General features: G+C 58.8%; 2 protein-coding genes across 16 annotated transcripts; both read left to right on the top strand.

Moving 5' to 3' along the window:
• Window positions 1-3: 3 nt before the first annotated feature.
• On the top strand, window positions 4-4,741 carry Mcrip2 (MAPK regulated corepressor interacting protein 2). Its single transcript, XM_015491016.1, is given in 6 exon segments — window positions 4-55; window positions 136-213; window positions 216-264; window positions 3,649-3,776; window positions 4,025-4,126; window positions 4,390-4,741. Coding segments are annotated over 6 exon segments (480 nt in total). The 3' UTR covers window positions 4,461-4,741.
• Window positions 4,742-5,546: 805 nt separating this feature from the next.
• Window positions 5,547-23,014, top strand: Wdr90 (WD repeat domain 90). 15 transcript variants are annotated; one of them, XM_048789449.1, is made up of 41 exons: window positions 5,547-5,637; window positions 5,842-5,933; window positions 6,271-6,447; window positions 6,528-6,636; window positions 6,809-6,979; window positions 7,253-7,367; window positions 7,459-7,526; window positions 7,723-7,823; window positions 7,893-8,108; window positions 8,656-8,724; window positions 9,404-9,514; window positions 9,586-9,731; window positions 9,808-9,865; window positions 10,805-10,923; window positions 11,013-11,174; window positions 11,258-11,388; window positions 11,457-11,573; window positions 11,995-12,230; window positions 12,336-12,475; window positions 12,709-12,839; window positions 13,292-13,422; window positions 13,706-13,867; window positions 14,024-14,152; window positions 14,443-14,558; window positions 14,634-14,674; window positions 14,878-15,291; window positions 15,599-15,699; window positions 16,175-16,277; window positions 16,473-16,594; window positions 16,740-16,899; window positions 16,989-17,179; window positions 17,275-17,443; window positions 17,566-17,677; window positions 18,007-18,178; window positions 20,428-20,550; window positions 20,655-20,829; window positions 20,940-21,070; window positions 21,161-21,304; window positions 21,811-21,930; window positions 22,062-22,146; window positions 22,613-23,014. In XM_048789449.1, exons 1-41 carry the CDS (start codon window positions 5,628-5,630, stop codon window positions 22,831-22,833), a joined length of 5,601 nt encoding a protein of 1,866 aa, XP_048645406.1. In that variant the 5' UTR covers window positions 5,547-5,627; the 3' UTR covers window positions 22,834-23,014. The 15 variants fall into 15 exon arrangements, 13 of the variants coding, with proteins under 13 accessions (XP_048645406.1, XP_048645408.1, XP_048645407.1 ...); XM_048789451.1 differs by having other exon boundaries at window positions 7,723-8,108; window positions 14,878-15,051; window positions 15,133-15,291; window positions 15,599-15,696; XM_048789450.1 differs by having other exon boundaries at window positions 7,723-8,108; window positions 14,878-15,051; window positions 15,133-15,291.
• The last annotated feature ends 279 nt before the right edge of the window (window positions 23,015-23,293 follow it).

Genomic DNA, 23,293 nt, shown 5'->3' with positions numbered 1-23,293 from the left:
ACCATGTACACCATCACCAAGGGGCCCAGCAAGCTGGTCGCACAGCGCCGCACAGGTGCGCCCAGCGGGCGGGAGCGCGGGCGGCGTGGGCACCGCGGACCCGCGGCTACTGACTTGCCCTCCCCGCGCCCGTAGGTCCCCCGCAGCAGCAGGTGGAAAGCAGGCTCGGTGAGCTCCTGAAATGCCGGCAGCCCGCGCCGCCGGCTTCGCCACCCCGCGGGCTCAGCCTCTGGCGCCGCAGCCCGGACCCTGGCCCTTGTCGAGGTGAGCGTGGCCGCCGGCGGCCTGGAGAGTGACCTTGGGGAGAGGTCGGTGGACGCCGTCGGGGCGCACCGGTTAGCTTGCTCATGCTTCCGCCCACCTGGCTGGGCCTTAGGGCTCGGCCTGGCTAGCACGGACACTCCTGGCCACGTGGGGCCCGCCGGCCTGTGATCCCCTCGTGGGTCAAGGGGACTCCGGGTGGCAGAGGCAGACGCGCCGGGCGACCTTGGGCTGTATGACGGACCTCTTTTGGACGGCCGAGGTCGAGGGCTGGGAAGAGCTGCCCAGGGCGCAGGCCCTCAAGGTCTCCTGGGTGTCCTTGTGGGAGAGGTGCACGTGTTTCCCTCTTGCCCTGCCAGGCCCCAGTCCTCTGCCCTTCACCCCAGACATCCTGGGGCACTGGAGTCCCCTCCTTTCCAGCAAATGCCCCGGTGCGTTAGGGCCTACAGCTTCCTTCCTTTCCTAACCAGCCGCCTGCCCAGTGCCCCAAGGAGGCTCGTTCCCAGCCACTTTGCCCTCTAGGGACCATGACCTGGAGGTTAGCCTCCTCCCCCGGGGTTGAACCTTTTACTCCTTTGGCTCAATTTACTCCACTGTTTCCTTCTGGAGCCTGTGGACTTTGCTCCTGCCTAGGCCCCAGGTGGGGGTGGCACAGGATCAGCTCAGGGCTCCCTGAGGCAGTGTGGGGCACACCCCAGGAGGTGGGGGCTTTCCAAGCTGAGAACTGACAGCCCCCAAGGGTCCAGAATTGCAGATTAGCTACAGCTGGGGGTGCTGTGTCTCCATGCCCCTCTCAGCTGCTGGGGCTCAGAATCCACAGGTGGAGGGATGTAGGGTCAGGTGACTGACTTTTTGGAGAGGGGTGCTTCCTGATTGAGGGACATATTGACATGCTGAGGATCTCTGGTGGAAGTGTCCTAGGCCAGAGGTGCGCCCTGGGGAGGGGGTGAGTGGGGTCTTGGGGACATTTGGCTGACATCAGTCCATGTCCTGGTTGTTCCACCCAGTGGAGGAAGCTGAGGCACCCTAGTGTGTAGCCACCGTGTGGTTATTCAGTCAGGGGGTGTAGGCTGGAGTGGCTGATGGACCCCACACCTCTTACCTGGGGGAGCTTCTTCCTCTCCAAGGCTCCCTTGCTGTGGACAGCAGGGGCAGGTCCCTGGCAGAGTTGGGAGCAGTATCAAGGAGGCAGGAAGGAAGAGGGTAAGGACTGCAAGGGATACCCCCAGGCCCACTGGCTGTTTTCTCTAGAGCATAGACCCCCAGGAGACCAGATGTGGTGTGGACACCTGAGGTTTTCCATTAGTCAGCCAAGCCAGGCATGCTGGAGGGGGAAGCGGAGGGTGGGGTGGCCTTCAGTTCTGCTGGACTGAGCAGGACTCACTGTTCTCATTTCCTCTGAGGTCAGTGGGTTGCACCCAGTCCTAGTCCTTCGGCTAGGAGATTCTGGCAATTCCATATGTGGCCCCCACTCCTGCTGCTTCTCAGGGGCCACCCTCCAAAATCACCCACCTAACACTCCCACAGCTTCCTTGCTTAGTACCTTTGACCACCCATCATTCATCTGACCAATTGTGGGAGAAGGGCAGTGGTGGCCACTGCCTGTCCTGCTGGCACACAGCAGCTCCAGAGTTCCTGACCTGCTAAATGTATGGGCTCCAGTTCAGGCTAGGCATGGATGTGGGCATTGCCTTTGAAAGTGGACAGGCCAGCTAGATCTGCACCTCTGGCAGTCCTGTTGAGAGAGAAGGAGACAAAATGGGGCAGTATGATTACCTGTCCCCAAGGGTGGTAGGGGGCATGCAGGGACCACCAGAGGTGGGGAGGTAGGGCCTGTGGCCAGCAAGAACACATGAAGGAGGCTGGCTTGAGGGTTGGTACTGGGTCAGGGGTGTGAGCTCTAAGGCCAGGACTACTGCTGAATCTTGTTGCTGTCCCCTTCCCACTTCTTTCCAGCCCAGGTTCTTGGGCCAAAAAAATAGACTGCTGGTCTACCTTGGAAGTGGTAGAGGGGATACATGAGAGGAAGTGATAAAAGAGGAGGTCTGTGGGCTGGCACTTGCCTGCACAGCATTCCTAAAAGCTGATATAGGTTGGCTATCCTTCACAGGTGCACACTGGGGCTGTTTCTTCCCCTTACAGAGCCTGGGCTTTATATAACTGTGGGGGTAGTGGATTGCCTTGCTGGGCCCCCATATCAGCCTGAGCATCACCACCTAGATCCCTTGTAGTTCATAGGGCCAGTTGCATTTCTTCCTCTTAAAAATTTGATGTCCCATCTCCAAGCTTTCCTGGTGTTTGAAGTCTTTCAGGGTGGGGGTGGTTGCAGGCAAGGGGAGGTTGCCAAGAGGAGGACAGACTTTTATGCCCCGGCTTGCGCAGAAGCTCAGGCAGTCTCCAGGTTGGGGAGGAGCCGCTGCCCCTTCTCAGTCTCCACCTGCACATCTAAGGTTCTCTGTGGCAACAAGACCCTGCCGGCCCTGGGGCTGGCAGGACCCTGCGCCCCTCAAGACCCTCCTCTTTATTTTAGTGCCCCTCTCACCTGAGGAGGAACCCAGAGCGGCGTGGGGCACCTGAGCCCAGGAAGGCGAGCAGGCCGCCCGGGACCGCGAGTGCCTGGTGGAGCGGCAGGCGCAGCCCAGGACTCTGGCTCCCACCTCCTGCTGTAGGTGCGGCTCCATTCCCTCCACGGCCCCACCCTGGGCTTCGTGTGGGCATCATGTGCACAGGGCTCAGCCCTGCCCTGGGCCTGCCTGGCTGGGACCTGCTCAGTGGCCCCCTGGACATCCTGTGCAGCGCCATGGGGGCCATCTCACTTGTATTGCCCCTTGTCTCTGGCTCATGGGGAATGGGCTGGGTTGTGGTCACGCTCTCCCCATTTGATTCTCACAGGCTTTCAGTACTCATCCCTCAGGGCCTGGGGGCAGCCAGGGAGTGGGAGTGGCAGAGACCATCCAGCTGTTAGGTCTGTTCTCCCACATCAGTTGTAGGTAGAGGAGTAAATGCGCCTGCCAGGTGGGGCTGGGGAAGAGACCTACTCATGACTGAGGTCTACCTGGGCTGTTGAAGGCCTGTCTGGTGGGGGTGAAGGGCAGTGTAGAGGGGCACTGGCTGTGCCTCTGCCAAGATCGGATACAGCTGGTGATCCCTCCCTGACCCAAAGTTGCTTCCCTGGGACCAAGGTTTGCAGATGTGAGCTGAACTGCCCAGGGCCTGCAAGAGAGGCCTACACCATCAACTGCTGCAGGCCACTGCTCTGTGGTTGAGGAAGGGCCAGGCTGGGCCTGGTCTGGAACAGTGGGCATGGTCCAAGACTGCCCTTGGGCTCTGCCAGGTGGCACCTGGGCCTGGATGGGTACTGACCATACTGTCTCCTCCCTCCCACAGTCCAGGGCCAAGACTTGTGTTCAATCGAGTGAATGGCCGTCGGCCCCTCACCACATCCCCATCTCTTGAGAGAACCCAAGAGACCTACACACTGGCCCACGAGGAGAATGTCCGCTTTGTGTCCGAAGGTAGCAAAGGGCTAGAGGGTATGTCTTGGGCTATGGGTCCCAGTGAGGTGAACTGGGATGACCCCAGGTCCTCCAGCCTGCTGCAGCCTGACTGGCTGTGCTTTTCCTTGGCTCTCTGTAGTCTGTCCTGTGACCACCCAGAAGACTGCCTACTCCCAATGCTGGCCTGAGTCTAGGGTGGCCACTAGGCCCTCAGCAGGGAGGGGCTGCCAGGGGTCTGGCTCAGCCTGACCACCCATCCCCTATAGCCTGGCAGCAGGTGGAGCGACAGCTGGATGGTGGCCAGGCCAGTGAGAGTGGGCCAAGGCCTGTGCAGTACGTGGAGAGGACACCCGATCCCCGGCTACAGAGTGAGCCCCCAGCCCTGTTCCCAGGAATTCTCCCAGACCCCGTACCCCAAGGGAGCCCTACTCCATGTTACTGTCTTCCCTTAGCCTCTCTGTCCTGACCTGGGTCCTGCCAGGGGCTTGGGGAGGGGATTCCTGAGCTGGACGCCTTCTTCCCAATGCCTGATGTTTGGAATCTGAGTGAGGGGCCTGTGCTCAGCTTAAGGGCAGAGACAGTGACCAGTCTGGAAGGTGGTGTCACTGTCCAGCTTCTGCTCTGCCCACAGACTTTGTGCCCATCGACCTGGACGAGTGGTGGGCACAGCAGTTCCTGGCTAGGATCACCAGCTGTTCATAGTGGCTGCCTGGGAATGAACACTGCCAAGATGGACCCTTGGCCAGAGAAGGCCATGATATCCTCCACCTTGTGGTCGGCTAGAAGCTGGCCTCACCTGAAGTGCCACATTTGGACTTTTGTACCTTTGGTTCCTTGGCCCAGCTGTCCCAAGCTGGCAGGGGCCAGAAGCGGAACCTGTCTGACCTCAGTCCTGCTCACTGCCCAGGGACCAGCCCCTGGGGCTGGCAGGGAAGAGCTGCAGGCTAATAAAGTTGAGAAACTGCCCTTTGGAGTGGCCTTGACTTGAGAGTGTGGTGTCCTTGTGTCAGCTAAGTGTACCTTCAGCCATCCACTCTGGTGCTTCTGGGTCAGCAGGGGCTATAGCTCTGTCCAACTCTGTCTTCGGCTTCTCACCTAGCTGTCTTCCTGGGGCCCTCAGCCAGCTCCTTTTGCTGGGAAGTCTGTAGACCCAGCTCTGCCCCATCTAATGCTCTCCTGTTGGCATTTACTGTTGCCAAAGCAACAGGGCCTAGAGAGGCTAAAGAACTGGCCCTGAAATGGGAATCTAGCCACCCAAGATTGGGGCTAGGTCTTGGGATGCCAAGTCCCACTCTCTGAGGCCACCAGGCCTGACTTAAAAGGACTGGGTAAAGATGTCCTGCAGGTCTAGGGGTGGGTAGTGAGCTCGTGGGGACAAACATGGTTGTTTGGGAACCTGAGTCCCCCTGGGCACTGAAACTAGCACTGCCTTTCTGATGGGTCAAGGGTGACCTTGCCCGTCTTGAGGCAAGAAGACCCGGAGTACCGCGGGTGCTGTCCGGGTCCCTCCAGAGGGTTACAGAGCCCAGGTGAGGCTCAGCCTCCCTCCCACTCCCGGCCCTGCCCCGTGCAGCCCCACTCGTAGTGGGGTGCGTCTCAGTCCCGCCACACAGGAGGGTCTGCAGGAGCGGCCTGTGCGTGGCGGCCAAGGAGAACCTCGCGGGAAGGCCCTTCGCAGCCCTAGGGAGCGACTGCGGGGTGCAGGCTCTGGCCTCCAGGGGGGCCGGGTCCCGCGATCACGTGGGTCCTGGGCGCCGCCATGGAGGCGGAAGTGACGCGCCGTTACCAGGCGGCCGTTGCTAGGTGCCGCGCTGCGTGTCCTGCGTGGGGCGGGCGCCGGCTGAAGCGGGAAGCGCGAGCTGCCCGGCCATGGCCAGAGGTAGCTGCGCGCGGCTGGCGTTCCGGGGTCCTGGAACCCGGGTTCGGGGGGTGGGGTCNCGCCCACCACTCGGAGCCTGTCCGAGGGAGCCTCGGCCTTGCTGTGCGGAAGCCCATCCGTGCGCGCCGTGGTTGCGCTGGGGAAGGCGGAGGGTCCCCCTGGCCCTATACCCTCCAGGCCCTCAGCCGCCTCGCTCTCCCCCAGCGTGGCAGCACCCGTTCCTCAACATCTTCAGATACTTCAGGGTGGACGAGTGGAAGCGGTCCAGCAAGGAGGGCGATGTGTCTGTGGTGACGGTACTGGCGGGGCCTTCCTCCTGCTGGGAAACCTCGTGTGGACGCTTCTCCTGGGCGCTCCCTGGGTCCCTTTATTTTTTTTTTTTTTGAGGTGGGGGTCGGCGGATACTGGGGATTGAACTCGGGGGCACTCGACCACTGAGCCACATCCCCAGCCTGATTTTGTATTTTATTTAAAGACAGGGTCTCACTGAGTTGCTTAGCACTTTGCTGTTTCTGAGGCTGGCTTTGAATTTAGGATCCTCCTGTCTCAGCCTCCTGAGCCACTGGGATTAGAGGCGAGCGCCGCCGCGCCCAGCCCTGGATCCCTTTGGACGCTGCTCCCTTCTTTGTCCAGGACAAGGCCCTTAAGAGTACCGTGTATCGCATCCAGGGCTCTGTCTCTGCCAGCAATTACATCCTGCTTCCCAAAACCAGCACCCAGTCCCTGGGGCTAACTGGGAGATACCTGTATGTGCTCTTCCGGCCTCTGCCCACCAAGCACTTTGCCATCCACCTGGACCTGTCCACCCAGGTGTGGGGCTTGGGATGGGAGCTGCCTGTGGGCACCATAGCCTGTCATCCCCTTCTCACACCCTTGCTGTGCCCCAGCAGGATGGCCAGGTCATCCGTGTGTCATTCTCCAGCCTCTTCAAGGAGTTCAGGTCCTCTGCCACTTGGCTGCAGTTCCCTTTTGTCTTTGAGGCTAGGACATCCAGGAAAGGTGATACCAAGATTGAGTGTGAATGATCTAGTAAGGGCAGCCTCACAGCCAATAGCTGGGTGGTGGAGGTCCAGTCAGGCTGCTTTGGTGGTCTGGGGTGGGTACAGGATCATCATTGTGGAAGTGGGGGCTGCACTAGGGTAGGCGCTGACCTTGGATATATATCCTGCAGACCTAGCAGGTGTGGCCCCCCCTTGTGCCCGCTGGACCTGCCTACAGCTCGACCTGTGTGACATCTTGTCAGTCTACCTGAGCCGGCGCTACGGCCATCTCAAGAGTGTCAGGTTGTGTGCCAACCTGCTGGTCAGGAACCTCTACACCAGCGACCTGTGCTTCGACCCCAGTGAGGGCCAGGCCCCACACCCCACCCAGTCTGTGTCGGCTCTCCTCCCTCTGTGTGTCCATCCCTACCAGTAGCCCCAGGTTTTCTACCAGGGCACCATGCCATCTTTGAGCTCTGAATTGGTGCAGCTGGAGGCCAGAGCCCCCGATTTCTAGATGTAGCCTAGGGTGTGGGTAGTGGCTGGGCCAGTGGCCAGACAAAGCACTTGTGCCTGGGGCTAGAAGAGGTAGCTGGACCAGCCTGCCTCGATTGCAACAGCCCTGCTCCTTGCAGCTGTCAGTGTGGCTGAGGCTCGGAGGGCAAAGCTGCCAGTCACCCCTGTGCCTCGAGAAATGGCTTTCCCAGTGCCAAAGGGGGAGAGCTGGCATGACCGCTACGTGCATGTCCGGTGAGCAGTCTGCCCTCCTGAGGAAGCCCTGGGCACGGGCAAGTGGCCCCTTGGCCTGCAGGGCTGACCCTCTCTCCATCTGTCCACCAAGGTTTCCCAGGGACAACCCGAAAGTGCCTTCCCAGCTGGTCCAGAAGAGTGATTCCCCTATTGCAGCAGGTGGGCTGGGGGCCTCAAACTTTGGCATTGGAAGAGGGGATGCCAGGGTCTGGAGTGGGATGGCGAGCAGCTGCTGTGGTGTGGCTTCTGCAGGGTGGACAAGCAGGGCCAGTTGTTACCCTGCCCTTGCCAGCCCTCTCAGCAGACATCTTGTCATTCTGCTCAGAAAATCACTAGGGTTCTTTATCTGCTGCAGTCTTCTTGGGGCCAGCATCACAGCTTCCTCCTCCCCCAGTGGTCTTTGGAGAGCCCATGCAGAATGTGTCCCCATTGGTCCAGATGCCCAGCCCCACAGCCGTGAGTGCCCCCAGGAGAGGGCTAGGGGACAGCAGCGCCAAGGTACCAATGTGCTCTGGTTCCCCACAGCCTCCCCAGTTTCCCTCAGCACCCAGTCTCCTTCCAGAAGCCAGCCTGTCCTGTGAGCACTCAGAGGTGCCCAGGGTCAGTGGCCTTAACACCAGTACCCAAGATCCCACGGCCTGGGCAGAGGCTGCTGACATGCACACAGTGGTCAGTAATGGCCATGTGCTTGCCCACAAGTCGACTGAGATGCCTGTGGCTCTTGATGCTGGCTCCTGCAAGGTGAGTGCCCATCCAGAGCAGGCAAGGTATGGGTGGGGTATGGGTAAGGAGCTGCCCAGCCTGGGCTCACCATGGCTACATCAGGCAAGCCTGCCTTCAGTGTCCCTGCTCATGCAGGCTCCTGGCAGGATGCAGAGGTGGCAGGAGACAGCTTTGGGCATGACCCCTATGTGCATGTCCAGTGAGCAGTCTTTCACAAAGAGTAAGGAAGGACTTGTCTTAAGTAACACCCCAGTCCAGGCAGCTTGGGAAAGCAGGACCCAGAGCTCCCGGGTCTGGCATGGCAGCCAGGGTCCTGGCTTCCAGTCTGAGGGAAGCTGCCAGTAGGAGCCACCTGGGACTCAAGTGGCTTTTTCTTATTCCTTTTGGTGGTGCCGAGGATGTAACCCAGGGCCTTGCAAATGCTAGGCAAGTGCCCTACCACGGAGCTGCACCCCAACCTCAGGTGGCCTTTTCTTGAGTGGCAGGACACAGCCCCAGCATTAGAGGGTCAGGCCTTGTATGGGGCGTGTCTCCTGGGATCTCACTACATATTTATCTGTTTCAGCATTTTCTCCCAGACCCAATTCTGAGGCTCAAGGGTGTCATTGGCTTTGGGGGTCACAGCACCAAATGGGTGAGGATCCTGTGGCTGCTTCCAGGGAAACTCTCGTTGGGCAGTTGAGCACTGGGGAGAGATTCCCAGCCCCCTTTGTCATCAAGGTCCTTTTACCCTGCAGGCTCTGTGGGCTTCCCTTTGGTCCCCAGATATCCAACACTGCCATGCCCACCCATGCTTAGAACATCCAGGGTGCACGTGGGTTTCCAGGTCCTAGGTGTTCCCTGTTTGTTCTGCAAAGCCTGATAGCCATGGCTGGGTTAAAGTGCTTCCAAAGACCAAGAGCCCTGGTTTGCACCTTTATTGCTCCATGAGGGTGGCCCACCCTGATCTCAACCAGCTGTGTGGAGCTCTGACAGGTGAGGGGGGCCTACCAGAGAAGAGCCCCAGTTGGGGGAGGCAGTGCTCACCACCTGCCCATGGCAGCCCTTGGCCCTTGTTGAGCTCCCCTGGACTCAGGCTCTTGTACTGCAGGCAGGTACTAGAGGCCGTGCATGTTTTAGCCATCCTTTCTGTATGTATGCAGTCATGGATTGTGCTTGTGATGGAGGAAGGTGTACTCTGTGCTGTGCATACCTGTGTACCAGGCCTTCCACCTCCTCCTTGGACTTGGGTGGTAGATGAAGCTGTCCTCCAGGCAGTGAGGAGAGGCCTTGGGTGCTGCTGGTGACTGTGGTCCTTGATCCTTGTGTGTTAGGCCCTGTGGACCAAGGATGGGACGTCTGTTGTTTACCCCTGCCATGCCGTCATTGTTGTCCTGCACATTGACACTGGGGAGCAGCGCTTCTTCCTGGGCCACACAGACAAGGTGGGTGCTGCCTGGGCCTGTGGGCCTGCTCCCACAGCTGCATATCCTCCTTCCACCCTGTGCCTCCCCAGGTCTCTGCCCTGGCCCTGGATGGGAGTAGTGCACTGCTGGCCTCAGCCCAGGCACAGCCCCCCAGCGTGGTGCGGCTCTGGGACTTCCAGACTGGGGGATGCCTGTCCCTGTTCCAGAGCCCAATGCATACCATCTATTCCCTCAGGTGGGCACCAGGCTTCCACACTGGGGCTGGGTGGGGGATTGCCCAGGTGGTGCTGACCCCTGTTTTACATCCACAGCTTTTCTGGCAGCGGAGCTCTTCTCTATGGCGTTGGCAAGGATGGCCATGGCAGGACGGTACTGAGCCCGGCACAGGGTGATGGGGCAGCCCCATCAAGTACACAGGAACTGTAGCCAGTTTGTGCTTCCTAAAGATCCGTTTCCACTTTTACTTATCAAAGTAACACTCATTCTTTTTTAAAAAAAGTCAAGCCAGGTGCAGTGGCACCTATACTCCCAGCTATTCAGGAGGCTGAGGTTTGAGGATTGGTTGATGCCAGTCGGGGCAACATATTGAGACCCTGTCTCAAAAAAAATGCCAAGCTGTGGAGCTTGGGTTGTGGCTCAGTGGTAGAATGCTTGCTTAGCATGTGTGAGGCACTGGGTTCAATTCTCAGCACCGCATATAAATGAATAAAAATAAAGGTTTGTTGACAACTAGAGATGAAATAAAAAAGTAAAGGACCAAAACTAAAAAAAGAAAAAAAAGAATAGCCAAGCAACCTAGGAAACCATGCTCCTTTGCCTCCTGCCTGGCAAGACTTTGCTTTTTCTTTTTTTTTCTTCTTCTTTTGGTGCCAGGGATTGAACCAGGTATTCTACCACTAAGCCATACCTCAGCCCTTTTTGTTTTTATTTTGAGCAAGGTCTTGCCAGGTTGCTGAGGCTGGCCTCAAACTTGTCATCCTCCTGCTTCAGGCTTCCTAGTGAGTCCATGGGATTAAAGGAGTGACCACTGCACCCAGCTGCCTCTTGCTTTTCATTTACTCAATTCCGGGTCACATTCTATTGTCTCTTCAGACACGGCTGTGATACCAGCTCAGGCTTGTCTTGTAGAAGTCCCAGAGTTGGCTACATCTTGGGGAGCATCTGTGTAGGGGCCTGATCCCCCACCCAAGTGCTCACAGGCTGGTTTCTGCACAAGAGAAAAGCTGCTGACTTGTGGACTCACCTGGGCCTCAAGGAGTAGAGGGGGCCCTGGGGGTTGCCCCAGGGCTCAGCGTGGGCTCCTTGCAGGTGGTGGTGGCTTGGAGCACCAGCCAGGTGGGCCGTGGTGGCCAGGTAGTGGTTCTCGCCAAGGTGCACACTGACCTTGACATCCAGGCCTTCCGGGTTGCCTTTTTTGATGGAACCAGGTAATAATCAGTCCTTGGCACTGGAGCAGGATCCTGGCCTCAGCCCCTCTGCCCCCTGGGTGGTGCTCACTACTCCTTGCTTCTTACAGGATGGCCTCCTGTGGGCGAGGCAGCCTCCGGCTGTGGCGGCTGCGTGGTGGGACGCTACGCTCTTGTTCCGTGGACCTGGGAGAGTACTGTACACTGGAGCTCACTGACCTTGCCTTCGTGCAGGCCCAGGATGGTCACCGAGCACCTTTGGACTACACACTGTGAGCCCTGCCCTTCCCCACTACCCATAACCCAGCCTTCCCTGTGCCCTCAGACCTCCCTCACCTGTCACTTCCTGGGGCAGCTATGTGTGCAGCCGTAATGGCCACATCTTGGAGATTGACCACCAGCGCATGGCTGTGAGGTGCATTCGCCGCCTGCTGCCCTCACGGACCCCTGGCAGCTCCCTGCCCCAAAAGTCAACTTTCAGCTCAGGTAGGTGGACACAGCTCTGGTGGAAGTGGCCTCAGGCCAACAGAGGTGCTAATGCCCATACTCTGCAGGCCTGGGCATTGCCATCAGCAGCCTCAGCATCTCCCCAACTGTTTGCGCTGTGGGTTCTGAGGACGGCTGTCTGCGACTCTGGCCCCTGGACTTCTCATCACTGCTCCTGGAGGCAGGTGGGCTGCATGTGTGTGTTGGCTGTACCTGCTCAATGAGACCCTGGCCTGTGTGGGGTTGCGGGGCACTGGAGTCCTGTGGGTGAGGGCAGGTCCTCTGGCTCCCACTTTGGCAGTGCTGTCTCTGGGCTAGACAGGGAGTTAAGGGACCAGGGGCTGTGTCTTGAGCCATGGGGTCCACTGACGCCTGCAGGCCAGCTCTGCAGAAGGGCACAGGGCAGGGATGAGGGGGAAAGTACCCTCAAAGCCCTGGCCCCATCTGGTCCAGTAGTGGTGGTCTTAAGGAAGCTGTTCCTCCTGGCCTATGGGGAGCAGATTATCTGTTCCGGCACCTCTGTGCCAGGCAGCACAGTGGCACATCTGCCTAGGCCAGCTCTGGTACCAGTGGGCCTGGCAATTGCTGATCCTGCCTTACCCACAGAGCAGGAAGGCCCTGTCAGCTCCGTCTGCTTCAGCCCCGATGGCCTGCGTGTGCTGTCCACCACCTCCTCAGGCCACCTGGGCTTCCTGGACATCCCATCCCAGGAGTACACTGTGCTGGCACGCTCCCACATGGCCCCCGTGCTGGCAATCTCCACAGAGCGGAGCCGTGGACAGCTGGCTACTGTGTCCTTGGACCACACTGTCCGCATCTGGGACCTGGCCACCCTACGGCAGGTGGGAAGCGGCCAAAGGCAGGCTAGGCAGGGAGGGGATGGATGCCCACAAGGCCTTTAGTCCTCCAGTAGTGTGTGGGCCCTCACAGTGGCCTCTGCCTTCCAGCTGTATGACTGCACGTCCTCTGATGAGGCCCCCAGTGCTGTTGCTCTCCACCCCAAGAGCCCAGCCGTCTTCTGTGGCTTCAGCAGTGGGGCTGTGCGCTCCTTCAGTCTGGAGACAGCTGGGGTCCTGGCAGAACACACGTGAGTGCCTGGCCAGCTACCAGTCCTTGAGAGACTTGGACCCCACAGGGACCCCACAGTGGAAGCTGGGGTGGCCTGTGGGATCCCTTGGGTGGGGGTTTGGCCAGATGGAGGAGGGCCTTCTTCAGGAAGGCCAGTGGTACCCAGAGCTCTGCCCTCTGTGGCTCTTTGGGCTCCTGTATCCTAGCTGGGTTCCTAGGGTTGAGGCCAATGGCTGTTCTCATGTGGTACAGGTGTCACCATGGAACCATCACTAGCCTGGTTGTCACCCCCGATGGCAACTTCCTGTTCAGCTCCTGTTCCCAGGGCTCCCTGGCCCAGTACAGCTGTGCTGTCTCCCAGTGCCCCGTCCTCTGTGTAGCAGGTGAGGCTCCTAGCGCCATTTAGGCAGGTCCTCCTAGGAGGCCAGCACCCAGACACTCAGGACCCACAGGCCCTGCATGGCTGCCTCCCAGAACCTTTCATCTAGACCCCTACCAAGGGCTAGGTTCAAAGCTCACCCGAAGGGTCTGCGTCTGTCCTGCCCCAGGCAACAGACAGCTGATCACCTGGGGCTGCAGGTGGGCTCTAGCACTAATGGAGGCATCTGCCTCCCTGTGGACCTGGGACTCTGCTTTCAGAGCTCTTGTTTGGTCATTCCTGGCCCTCAGCCCTCCTGGGGTGTGCTGGCCTCTGGGTGCTCTTCTGCCCGAGGCCAAGGCCTTTGTGGAACATGCTGCTCTCCCTGGCTGGTGTCCTTTGGGTCAGGATTGGGTGGACCTCCTCAGGCCCATTTGCCCAAGGTGCTTCCCCACATACTGCCCTGTGTCACCACAGTGAACGCGGTGTGCCAGGATGCCCACCCAGGCCCCAATACCCTGGCAGTCAGTGGGGACAGCCGCCTGCTGGCCTTCGTGGGCCCCTCTAAGTACACAGTGACAGTCATGGACTCAGCCTCCCTGAACGAGGTGAGTCTGCAGGATGTTGTGGGCCCAGGGACTCTCCTTGGCTGGGTGTGGAGTACAAAGGGGTTCATGGGGGAGGCAGAAGGCCAAGGTCATCGGGAGCGAGCTCTAGCTTCCCTTACACTTGTGGGCAGAGATGTCGCTGAGCCAAGTGGACTACTAAGCCAGCCCTGTGTCCTGGTAAGGCAGGGCTCCTGTCTGGGGGTGGTGCTGGGTACCCAGGTCTGTGCCTCCAGCTGCCTCCATCCCTGGCTCATTTGAGACCAACAGCCACTCTTACCCCCAGCTGCTGCGGGTTGATGTCAGCACCCTGGATCTGGCCAGCAACCACCTGGACTGGGCTGTGGCCATCTGCTTTGGGCCTGCAGCCCTGGGCCACCTCCTGGTGTCCATCTCATCTGACAAGGTTGTGGTTCTTGATGCCTTGTCAGGACGCACCATCCGGGAGGTAAGCCCTGGGGCTGTGGCCTGGCCTTCGCTTCCCTTTGTTCCCACAGCCCCTGTAGCCAGGCAGGGGGCCACAGATGCACTCTGAGAAGGGGAAGCTCCAGCCTGCCTGCCGCCCCACCATGAGGGGGTGTTTTCCAAGAATTCTCTATTGCAGCTGCCCAGTGTCCGTCCCATAGCCTGCTCCTCCCTGGCCCTCAGTGAAGATGCCCACTTCCTGCTGACAGCCACCAGCCGGGCCATCAGGGTGTGGAATTACTGGACACAGGCTGACTCCAGCTGCCAGGTGGGTGCTGTGGGCAGGCAGAAGACCCTTGCTGTTGGGAGCCTCCACAGGGGGTTGGGGAGACCCCTGTGGGCCTAGGAGGAGTGGAGCAGTGTTCTCTAGGGATAAGACGGGTAGGGGATGGGAGGGAAGGTGACCTTCATTTTGCCTGTCAAGGCCTAATGTCACATGATTGACTGTTAGTCTCTGGCCCTGCAGGTCTGGGGCTCACTGCCAGGTTGAGATACTGGGAGCACAGTCATTCTCTGGCCATAGTCAGGGTCCCTGAATGTGACACCCACTGCCCCCAGGTGTACATTGGCCACTCAGAGCCAGTGCAGGCTGTGGCCTTCACCCCAGACCAGCAGCATGTACTCAGCGTGGGGGACGCCATCTTTCTCTGGGATGTCCTGGCCACCCCTGACAGGCAAGTGTCTGCCCTTGACCATATCCAGCTGGGCCTCCCGCTGGCCCCCCTGACACCCTCTCTCATTGCCTCCAGTGGCCGAAGCATGCCCAGAGTGCCCCTAGCCCATGAGGTTGGTGAGTGGTCTGGCTCTGCAGGAGGGCAGTGTGGGGATGCCTGCGGCACCATGGTATTGCTTGGGCGGGGCCTTCTGCAGACTGGGCAGAGTGGCACCTGTTCTTCTCCCATATCCATGTACCCGTCACCACCAGAGGCTCGCCTCCCCTGGCAGACCCTGCTGTGCCCAGCTCTGAACACCACATGCTCCTTGCATCCCCAGGCCCAGGTCCCGGGCAGCTGGAGGGTCCAGCATGTGGGGCCAACAGGCTCCCCGGGCAGCTGGAGGGTGCAGCATGTGGGGCCGACGGGCTCCCCCGGCAGCAGGTGCCTGTGCCATCTCAGGGACCCCCACCGAGGCTGGACATGTGTGCCATGCCCCCTGAGGGCAATGATGGTGAGAGGCAGGGGTCCTGGGGCCCCAGGGAGGTGCAGATGGGCAGGTGGTGTGGGTTCCTCTTCCTCTTGCTGCCCCCAGGTACGTTCTGCATGTCGAATGAGGAAGAGCTCTGCAAGGAGAGCCAGGGCCCACCCGTGCTTGTGGAGAGGGAGACTGGTGGGGCTGGCAGTGTGGCCTGGGGGTCTGTGAGGAGATCCCAAAGACTCTTCATGTCTCCCCTTTGCCACAGCTGGTCCAGTAAGCAGTTCAGAGCAGCTGGGTGGGTGGGGACCCTTGGTGACAGAGTACCAAGTCTCAGGCGCAAGTGTGCAAGTGTCTTGAGGCCTTAAGGGGCCTAGGTGGCTCTGACTGCCCTGACCTTTGGGGTGTTTCCCCCTAAAGATGCGGTAACCTGCAGACCCAGGGCCAGGCTGGGATGTCCATGGGGCTGGGTGGGACACAGCTCTCACTGCCCAGCAGTGTATGGGACTTTGTGTGAGGGGAGGAGTCTCTGAAGGGTTTGAGGAAGCACAACATCCTGTGGCCTCTTTCTTCTCCCTGCCAGGTACCCGGAGCATCCAGGAAGCGAGGGCTCATCCTCTAGCCCGCCCAGATTCCTACAAGCACTTCACAGCTCGCTATAAGGCCTCCACACTGGCCAAGGTTGTTGTGCCCTGTCTGCAGACAGGTGGCTTCTGGGGCTGGGGTTGTGGTAGAGCACTTGACTAGCATGTGTGAGGTCCCTGGGTTTGATCCTCAGCACCACATATAAATAAATATAATAAACATGTTTTAAAAAAAAAAAAAAAAAAAAAAGGTGGCTTCTGGGAACCCTCCTTCCCAGGACTTCCAGGGCCTGTTCCTAGAGGGACACTCTTCCTTCCTGCGCTCACACTCCTTTCATCCCTCTGCTACAAGCATGGACCTGGTGGCGGCCTGCTTAGCCACCCTCTGCCACTTATCAACCACTGCCCCTCCCCAACCTCCCCATGCTCTAGGCGCCCAGAGCTTCTGGGGTCCCCACCTGTCCCCAGCTCCCAATTTTAGCTGGCCCGGATGTCCCCCAGAGCAGCTCCCACGTTCGGGTCAGGGGTCCAGGTGACTGTGCTGAGCACCAGCATCCGGGTCTGCTTCCCTTCAGAGCACCTCCTTCCCTCCCGAGGGTGCCAAGCAACTGCGCCTGAGAACCGTGGTGGGCTACAATGGGAACGGGCGGGCCAACATGGTCTGGAAGCCGGACACAGGTAGGCCCAGCGGTGCAGGCAGGACCCAACTCCATCCCAGGCCAGGTCTCTCAACAAATGAGTGCTGGCTGTCAGCTGGGAGCTCTGGGGGGGGCTCTGCTGCTGCAGGACCTGTCGATGTGAGCCTGCACAGCTGCTGGCACTGACAGGGAGAAGGCACCCCAGGGGCCCTGGCTGGCATTCTCCCTGCTGCAGGGTTCTTTGCCTATACCTGCGGCCGCCTGGTGGTGGTGGAGGACCTGCACTCTGGTGCCCAGAAGCACTGGCTTGGCCACCCTGAGGAGATCTCCACACTGGCTCTCAGCCACAACTCCCAGGTGCCTGCCCAGGGCCACGGTGCTCAGTAGAGCTGGCTGTTGCCCAGTCAGTGGGAAGGACCCTGTCCCAGCCTCCCTTCTGCCAGAGATAGGGCAGGCCAGCTGCTGCATGCTCTCCACTGACCGCCCACCTCTCACCCACCAGGTCCTGGCTTCTGCATCTTGCTGCAGCAGCGCAGCCGCCAGCTGCCAGATCCGCATCTGGGATGTGCCTGGGGGCCTCTGCCAGCAGCTCATTTCTCACCACAACACTGCCGTGCAGGCACTGGCCTTCTCACCAGATGACAAGCTTCTTGTGTCACTGGGTCAGTGAGTAGGGTAGGCAGAAGCAGAGCTTCCTGGGACCCTGGGGAGGCTGGCTGAGTTCACAACATGGCTGCCCACACATCCCCAGGGGACTATGGTGACTGCACACTGGCCTTGTGGAGCACAGCCACCTATGAGCTCGTGTCCTCTGCCTGCCTCCTGGAGTCCATGCATGGTGTGGCCTTTAACCCCTGGGATGCCAGTGAGCTTACCTGCGTGGGCACAGGTTCTGTTGCCTTCTGGTTCCTGCAGCAGCGTGGAGCAGACGTGAACCTCCAGGTGCCAGGCCCTGCTCGGGTGCTTAGGTTCCCAAGAGGTTTTCAGGGATGGAGTCTGGACATCCCTAACTTACAGTCACCCTTGTGCCCTGCCAGATGCACAGAGAGCCAGTCCCTGAGGAGGTGGGGGCAGTGGAGCTTACCGCACTCTGCTATGGGGCTGCTCCCCTGCTGTACTGTGGCTCCAGTTCTGGCCAGGTCTGTGTCTGGGACACATGTGCTGGCCGCTGCTTCCTGGCCTGGGAGGCAGATGATGGCGAGATTGGTAGGTGCCCAATGGGAGGACCCCTGGATGGCTAAGGGCTCAGACCTAGCCCTGGGATGGGGGACCTGGTTTCCAGTCTCGGGGCCCGTGGAAGGCAGCTTGCGACCACCCCTGCCTCCTAGGGGTGCTGCTGTGCTTGGGTTCGAGACTGGTCAGTGGTAGCAACACTAAACGGCTGCGCCTGTGGTCCGTGGGGGCCGTGCCAGAGCTGAGACGCAAGGGCTCTGGTGCCAGGTGAGCTGGGGGGGGGCCTCTGCTGCACACGGTACCCATGGGTTCTGGCTGCGGGTCCTCTGGTGTCCTCAGTAGCCCTGAAGATCATCACTAGCACTCCTGCACACGTTGCTACTCCTAGGCAAGGCTGCCTGCAGAGCTGTCACCTAGGGGTCTATCTGCACATGACCTGAGCCCCAGAGGCCACAGCCCTAGGCTCCATGCTGCTATCTCCACCCAGGAGCACTGCTGGGCCTCAGACATGATGGCTGTCGGCTTTCACCTGGCAAGCTGAGCTGGCTCCCATCTCCTGCCTTGAGACCAGCTGCCCCTTGTCTCTGTGCTCTTAGGTCCAGCTCTGTGTTCATGGAACGCGAGCTGACCCTGGATGGGGCTGTGGTGAGTGCCAGCTTCGACAGCAGCATGGACATGGGCATCGTGGGCACCACGGCTGGCACACTGTGGTATGTCAGCTGGGCTGAGGGAAGTAGCACCCGCCTCGTCAGCGGCCACAGGAGCAAGGTGAGCCACTGGGTGGCTTGAGATGTTCAGAGGTCTCCAACCTCGGTAGGGCAGGTTGTGCAGGGAAGCAAGCCTGTCTGGCTGCCCCCTGAGGTTTCATGTCTCACTAGTGACCAATAGGGAGCCTCAGGATGGCCAGAATCTGTGGTGCCTATGTGAGGCAGGGGTCTGAGGTGCTCTGCAGGCTTCTAGACCTTTCCTTCCTTCCTTTCTTCTTAAACTCACTTATTGAAGGCCTGTGCCATCTGCCCCAGCACCTCCCACACTGGCTGTGCAAACACCATCCAGTGTAGTTGAAGCCTGGGGTTGGTAGGAGGCCAGGCAGGTCTGGTTAGGTTTGGTTCTGGCTGGGTCAGCTTGAGTCTAGTCAGGGTTTGGTCAGATCTGAGTCAGGTCTGCTCGGAGTCGGGTCAGTTCTGGATGGGTTGTTGTCTATTCTGGTTGGGTCTCTAGAGGGTCAGGGTCTGGTCAGGGTCTGGTTGGATCTGCTTTTAGAGGAGTGTGCCATTGTGCCCAGCCAGCCTGAGGTTGAGTTGATTTTTTGTTGTTGTTGTTCCAGGGATTGAACCCAGGGGCACTCTGCCACTGAGCCACATTGCTAGCCCTTTTTATTTTTTATTTTGAGACAGGGTCTTGCTAAGTTGCTGAGGCTGGCCTTGAACTTGGGATCCTCCTGCCTCAGCTTCCCAGGTTACTAGGACAGGTGTGCACCCCATACCCAGCCATCATCCCATTAAAGTCAGTGGTTCTAGCATCTTCCATCGAGTTATCAATCATTACACACTCAATGTCAGAGCATTCTCATCACCCCAAAAGGACACCTCATACCTGTCAGTGTCCCCATTTCCCCTCCTCTCAGCCCCGGCAGCCACAAGTTGGCTTTCTATCCACATGGATGTGCTCTTTCTGGTCAGTTCCTATGAGTGGACTGTGTCCAGCCTCCCTCCTTGAGCACCCGTCCTCAGGTGCATCCCAGCTGTCGCTATTGTTAGTGCTTCCACTTTATGGCCAAGTACTTCCAGTGTATTGGCATACCATGTGTGTCCCGAGTCTTTGAGCTGAGCTGGTTGTCACTGGTGGCACTCAGGTGGTGTGGGACTGCAGGGCTCAGAGGCCACATTCTGGGCCCACTCTTGCTCTTCTGAACTGAGCTGGGGTCGAATGCGTGCTAGGCCAGACCTCTGCCTCTTGAGCTATTGCACCCTGAGTCCTCTTGGGTGAGACGTATCAAGAATTCACACGGGTACCCGAAACAGGTTCAGCTCTAGGCTGTTTGGTTGTGCCACATTAGAGTGTGGCATCTGTGCCACCCTTTCTCCAAAATCTCAATTGCCAACTGGCAGCTGCATGATGACACATCTGCTATCTGCCTTGACGTGTGCTGAGCACTGCAGGCCACCACTGTCATGACCACCACAACAGCAGGGGTGTCTGCTGGGCTTGTCTGCAATCTGCATCCCTCTGGAGACAAGTCACATCACTGTGTCTCAGATGCTGCCAGGGTTTTCTGTGGAATCCCAAGTCCCAGGGGCATGTGGGGTCCACCCATGTGGGTGTAGTGGACCAGGCAGACTTGGGCAGCAGAAGGGTATTCTTGCCTTGACCCTGGAAGCTTAGATCAGAAAGGCCCAGCCCCACCCCAGGCACAGTGGCCAGGCCTGTTATCTCAGCCACCTTGGAGGCTGAGGCAAAAGGATCGAAAATTCAAGGTCAGCCTCAGCAACTTAATGAGGCCCTAAGCAACTTAGTGAGATAGGGTCACTAATATAAAAAATAAGGGCTGGAGTTGTGGCTCGGTGGTAGAGCGTTTGCCTAGCACATGTGAGGCCCTGGGTTCAATCCTCAGCACTACATAAGAATAAATGAATAAGGTAGCTGGGCGCAATGGCACACTCCTATAATGCCATGGGCTCTGGAGGCTGAGGCAGGAGGATCATGAGTTCAAAGCCAGCCTCAGCAATAGTGATGCAGTAAGCAACTGTGTGAGACCCTATCTCTAAATAAAATACAAAATAGGGCTGGGGATGTGGCTCAATGGTCGAGTGCCCCTGAGTTCAATCCCCTGTACCCAAATAAATAAATAAATAGATAGATAAATAAAGCTATAGGAAAAAAGTTACATTTAAAAAAGTGGGGGGGGGGCAGGCTGGGCATGTTGTTCAATAGTTAGGTGCCCCTGGGTTTAATCCCCAGTACCAAAAAAAGAAAAAGAAAAGAAAGGCCCAGACCCAGCTGCCTGGGTTCTACAGGTGAACGAGGTGGTCTTCAGTCCAGACGAGTCTCACTGTGCCACAGGGGGTGAGGACGGCAGTGTACGGGTGTGGTCCTTGGCCAGCATGGAGCTGGTGATTCAGTTCCAGGTGCTGAACCAGGTATGTCAGGGCCCAGGCCACCATGCATCCTGCCTGCTGAGCCCTCCCTCTGACTTTGGCCTTGTCCGTGGGGTAGTGCTGATCTCCCCTATATGGATGTCCAGAGCTGCCTCTGTCTTGCATGGAGCCCCCCATCCTGTGGACATCCAGAGCAGCAGCAGGTGGTGGCCGGCTACAGCGATGGCACACTGCGCGTATTCAGCATTGCCTGTACCTCAATGGAGCTCAAGATGCAACCCCACCGGGCTGCCCTTATGGCCCTGGCATTTTCCACTGATGGTGAGGACCAGGACTGCACAGGGCAGCAGTGGCTTCCCCTGCCCAGGCCCAGATCAGATCTCTAGGTTGGGGTCTGACTCACAAGGTATCCATGTTCCCACCTGGCCCAGGTCAAACCATCCTCTCTGGAGACAAGGATGGGGTTGTGGCTGTGAGCCGCCTCCGCACAGGGATAACCTTTCGTGTGTTGAGTGACCACCAGGGTGCCCCCATCTCTACCATCCAGAGCACAAGTAAAAAGGTTGAGCAGGCTGTGGGAGGGTCCTGGGCTGTGGCAGGGCAGGAGGGTGGTGCATGGGGCAGGAGGTGCCCACAGCCCTCACTTTCCCAGTATGGAGATCTAGGGGTGGAGGGCACAGACCTGTGGCTGGCTGCTAGCGGGGACCAAAGGATCAGCGTCTGGGCCTCTGACTGGCTTCGGGATTGCTGCGACCTCCTGGACTGGTTAAGCTTCCCAGCACCTGCCACCTTGGAGGTAAGCATCCCAGTGGTGGGGCTGGCATTGTGGCTCAGTGGTAGAGTGCCCGCCTGGCGCGTGTGAGGCACTGGGTTTGATTCTTAACAGAACATAAAACAAATAAAGATTAAAAAGTGTGGTGAGGGTGCTGGGAGGCTGGGGACATAGGTCAGTTGGTAGAGTGCTTGCCTCACATGCACATGTTCAATCCCCAGCACCACAAAAAAAGTGTGTGTGGGTGGGGCACGGGTGTGGTGGCACATTCTGGTAATCCCAGTGGCTTGGGAGGCTGAGGCAGGATCGTGAGTTCAAAGCCAGTCTCAGAAAAAAAAAAAAAAAAGCTAGGCTAGGCACTTAACAACTCAGTGAGACCCTGTCTCTAAGATACAAAATAGGGCTGGGAATGTGGCTGAGTGGTCGAGTGCCCCTGAGTTCAATCCCCAGTACCCCCCCTCAAAAAAAAAGGGAGGGTTGGGGGAACAGTGCCTGCCCACTCCACCACAGCATGCTGCATCCCTCTTCAGGCCTCAGGCCTCCCTCCACCCTCCCTTGCTGCCTTCTGCCCTTGGGATGGGGCACTGCTGGTGTGCGTGGGCCTCGGTGCACATGAAGAGGTGGTCTTCTACAGCCTCCGCCAGAAGCAGGTGTGTGTATATACCTGTTTGGGCCAGCAGCCCCATAGGGCCATGGGGTCAAGGGAGCCTGGGTTGGGCCCCAAGCGGGAGTGCCCCCTGCCTAGGCCAAGACCCCTAGCCTCACACCGGCTGCCCCACAGGTAGTGGAGAAGATGTCATTGCCCTTCTTTGCCATGTCCCTGAGCCTGTCTCCAGGGGCACGCTTCATAGCCATTGGCTTTGCTGGTGAGTGTGGTGGGTACAAACTTGGGCCTGTCTTAGGTGGGGCCAGGCAGGCTCACCTGCCTCCCAGACACGCAGCTTACATGTGCCTCAGGATGCTTACTCCTGAAGCAGCGTGAGGGCACCTGTCCCAGAGCGTCACAGGCTCAGAAGACAGAGCGGGAGGCACTGGGTGTGAGTGGAAGATTAGTTGTAGCACCAAGGAGGACTTGCCTCACCCTGCCAAGACCTCCACAGTGGGCCCCAGCATGTGGAGATTACAGCCCTGACCCCTCTGGTCTCAGGTTTCCTGATGCCAACACCATGCCTAGCTGGGGACATGGCCAGGGAGGGTTGGGGGTCACTGAGCACTGCCTAGCCCTCCTCACCTGTGCTGTCTACCCACAGAATGCACACTGAGGCTCTTGGACTGCATGTCAGGGGTAGCGCAGGACTTCACTGGCCATGATGACTCTGTGCATCTGTGCAGGTTCACCCCATCTGCCAGGCTGCTCTTCACAGCTGCCCACAATGAGATCCTGGTGTGGGAGGTCATGGGCCATGGATGCAGTTGACTGCAGTCTTAGGTCCCTGATGGCCTGCTGGGCACCTACAGAAAAGCCAGGTTGGGATCGTGGCATGCAGAGCCAGATGGCCTGGACAGGCTGGGACTCTAAGTCATCAGCACCAAGCTCCTTTGAATTCGAGTGACCAGAACAGACAATAGGGCGTGGGATGTAGCTCAGTGGCAGAGACTTGTCTAGCATGTTATGAGGCCCTGGTTTCTATCCCCAGCACTAAAAACAAAAACAAAAAGACCTGTTGCCTTTTACTCTAAGGAGTTGTTGATGTTCCTGTCTTTTAGAATTTAAATAAACATGCACATTTATTACATTGTGCTACGTTGTTTCATTATTGCCCGATCTTTCACCTTCGCTGGTCACTCCAGTCCTGAAGTCATCTCCCCCAGCCCGCCCAATTCCTAGTCAAAGGCCCTGTCGCTCCACTTACCAGCTAGGAGGGCCATTCAGGTCTCCAAACCTGCGCCCACGTCACCTGCAGTGTCGGGCTCGCCCGTGTGGTGGCGCAACCGCACAGTTCGACTCCTCTGCCCGGCAGGGCTCGCTGATGCGGCTGCGCTGTCGGGGCCGGAAGTGTCCCTCAAGCACCG

This window comes from Marmota marmota, unplaced genomic scaffold (genome assembly GCF_001458135.2).
Source record: "Marmota marmota marmota unplaced genomic scaffold, marMar, whole genome shotgun sequence".
Lineage (NCBI taxonomy): Eukaryota > Metazoa > Chordata > Mammalia > Rodentia > Sciuridae > Marmota > Marmota marmota.
Note: the sequence above shows the minus strand (reverse complement) of the source record. Positions and strands in the feature narration are given on the sequence as shown.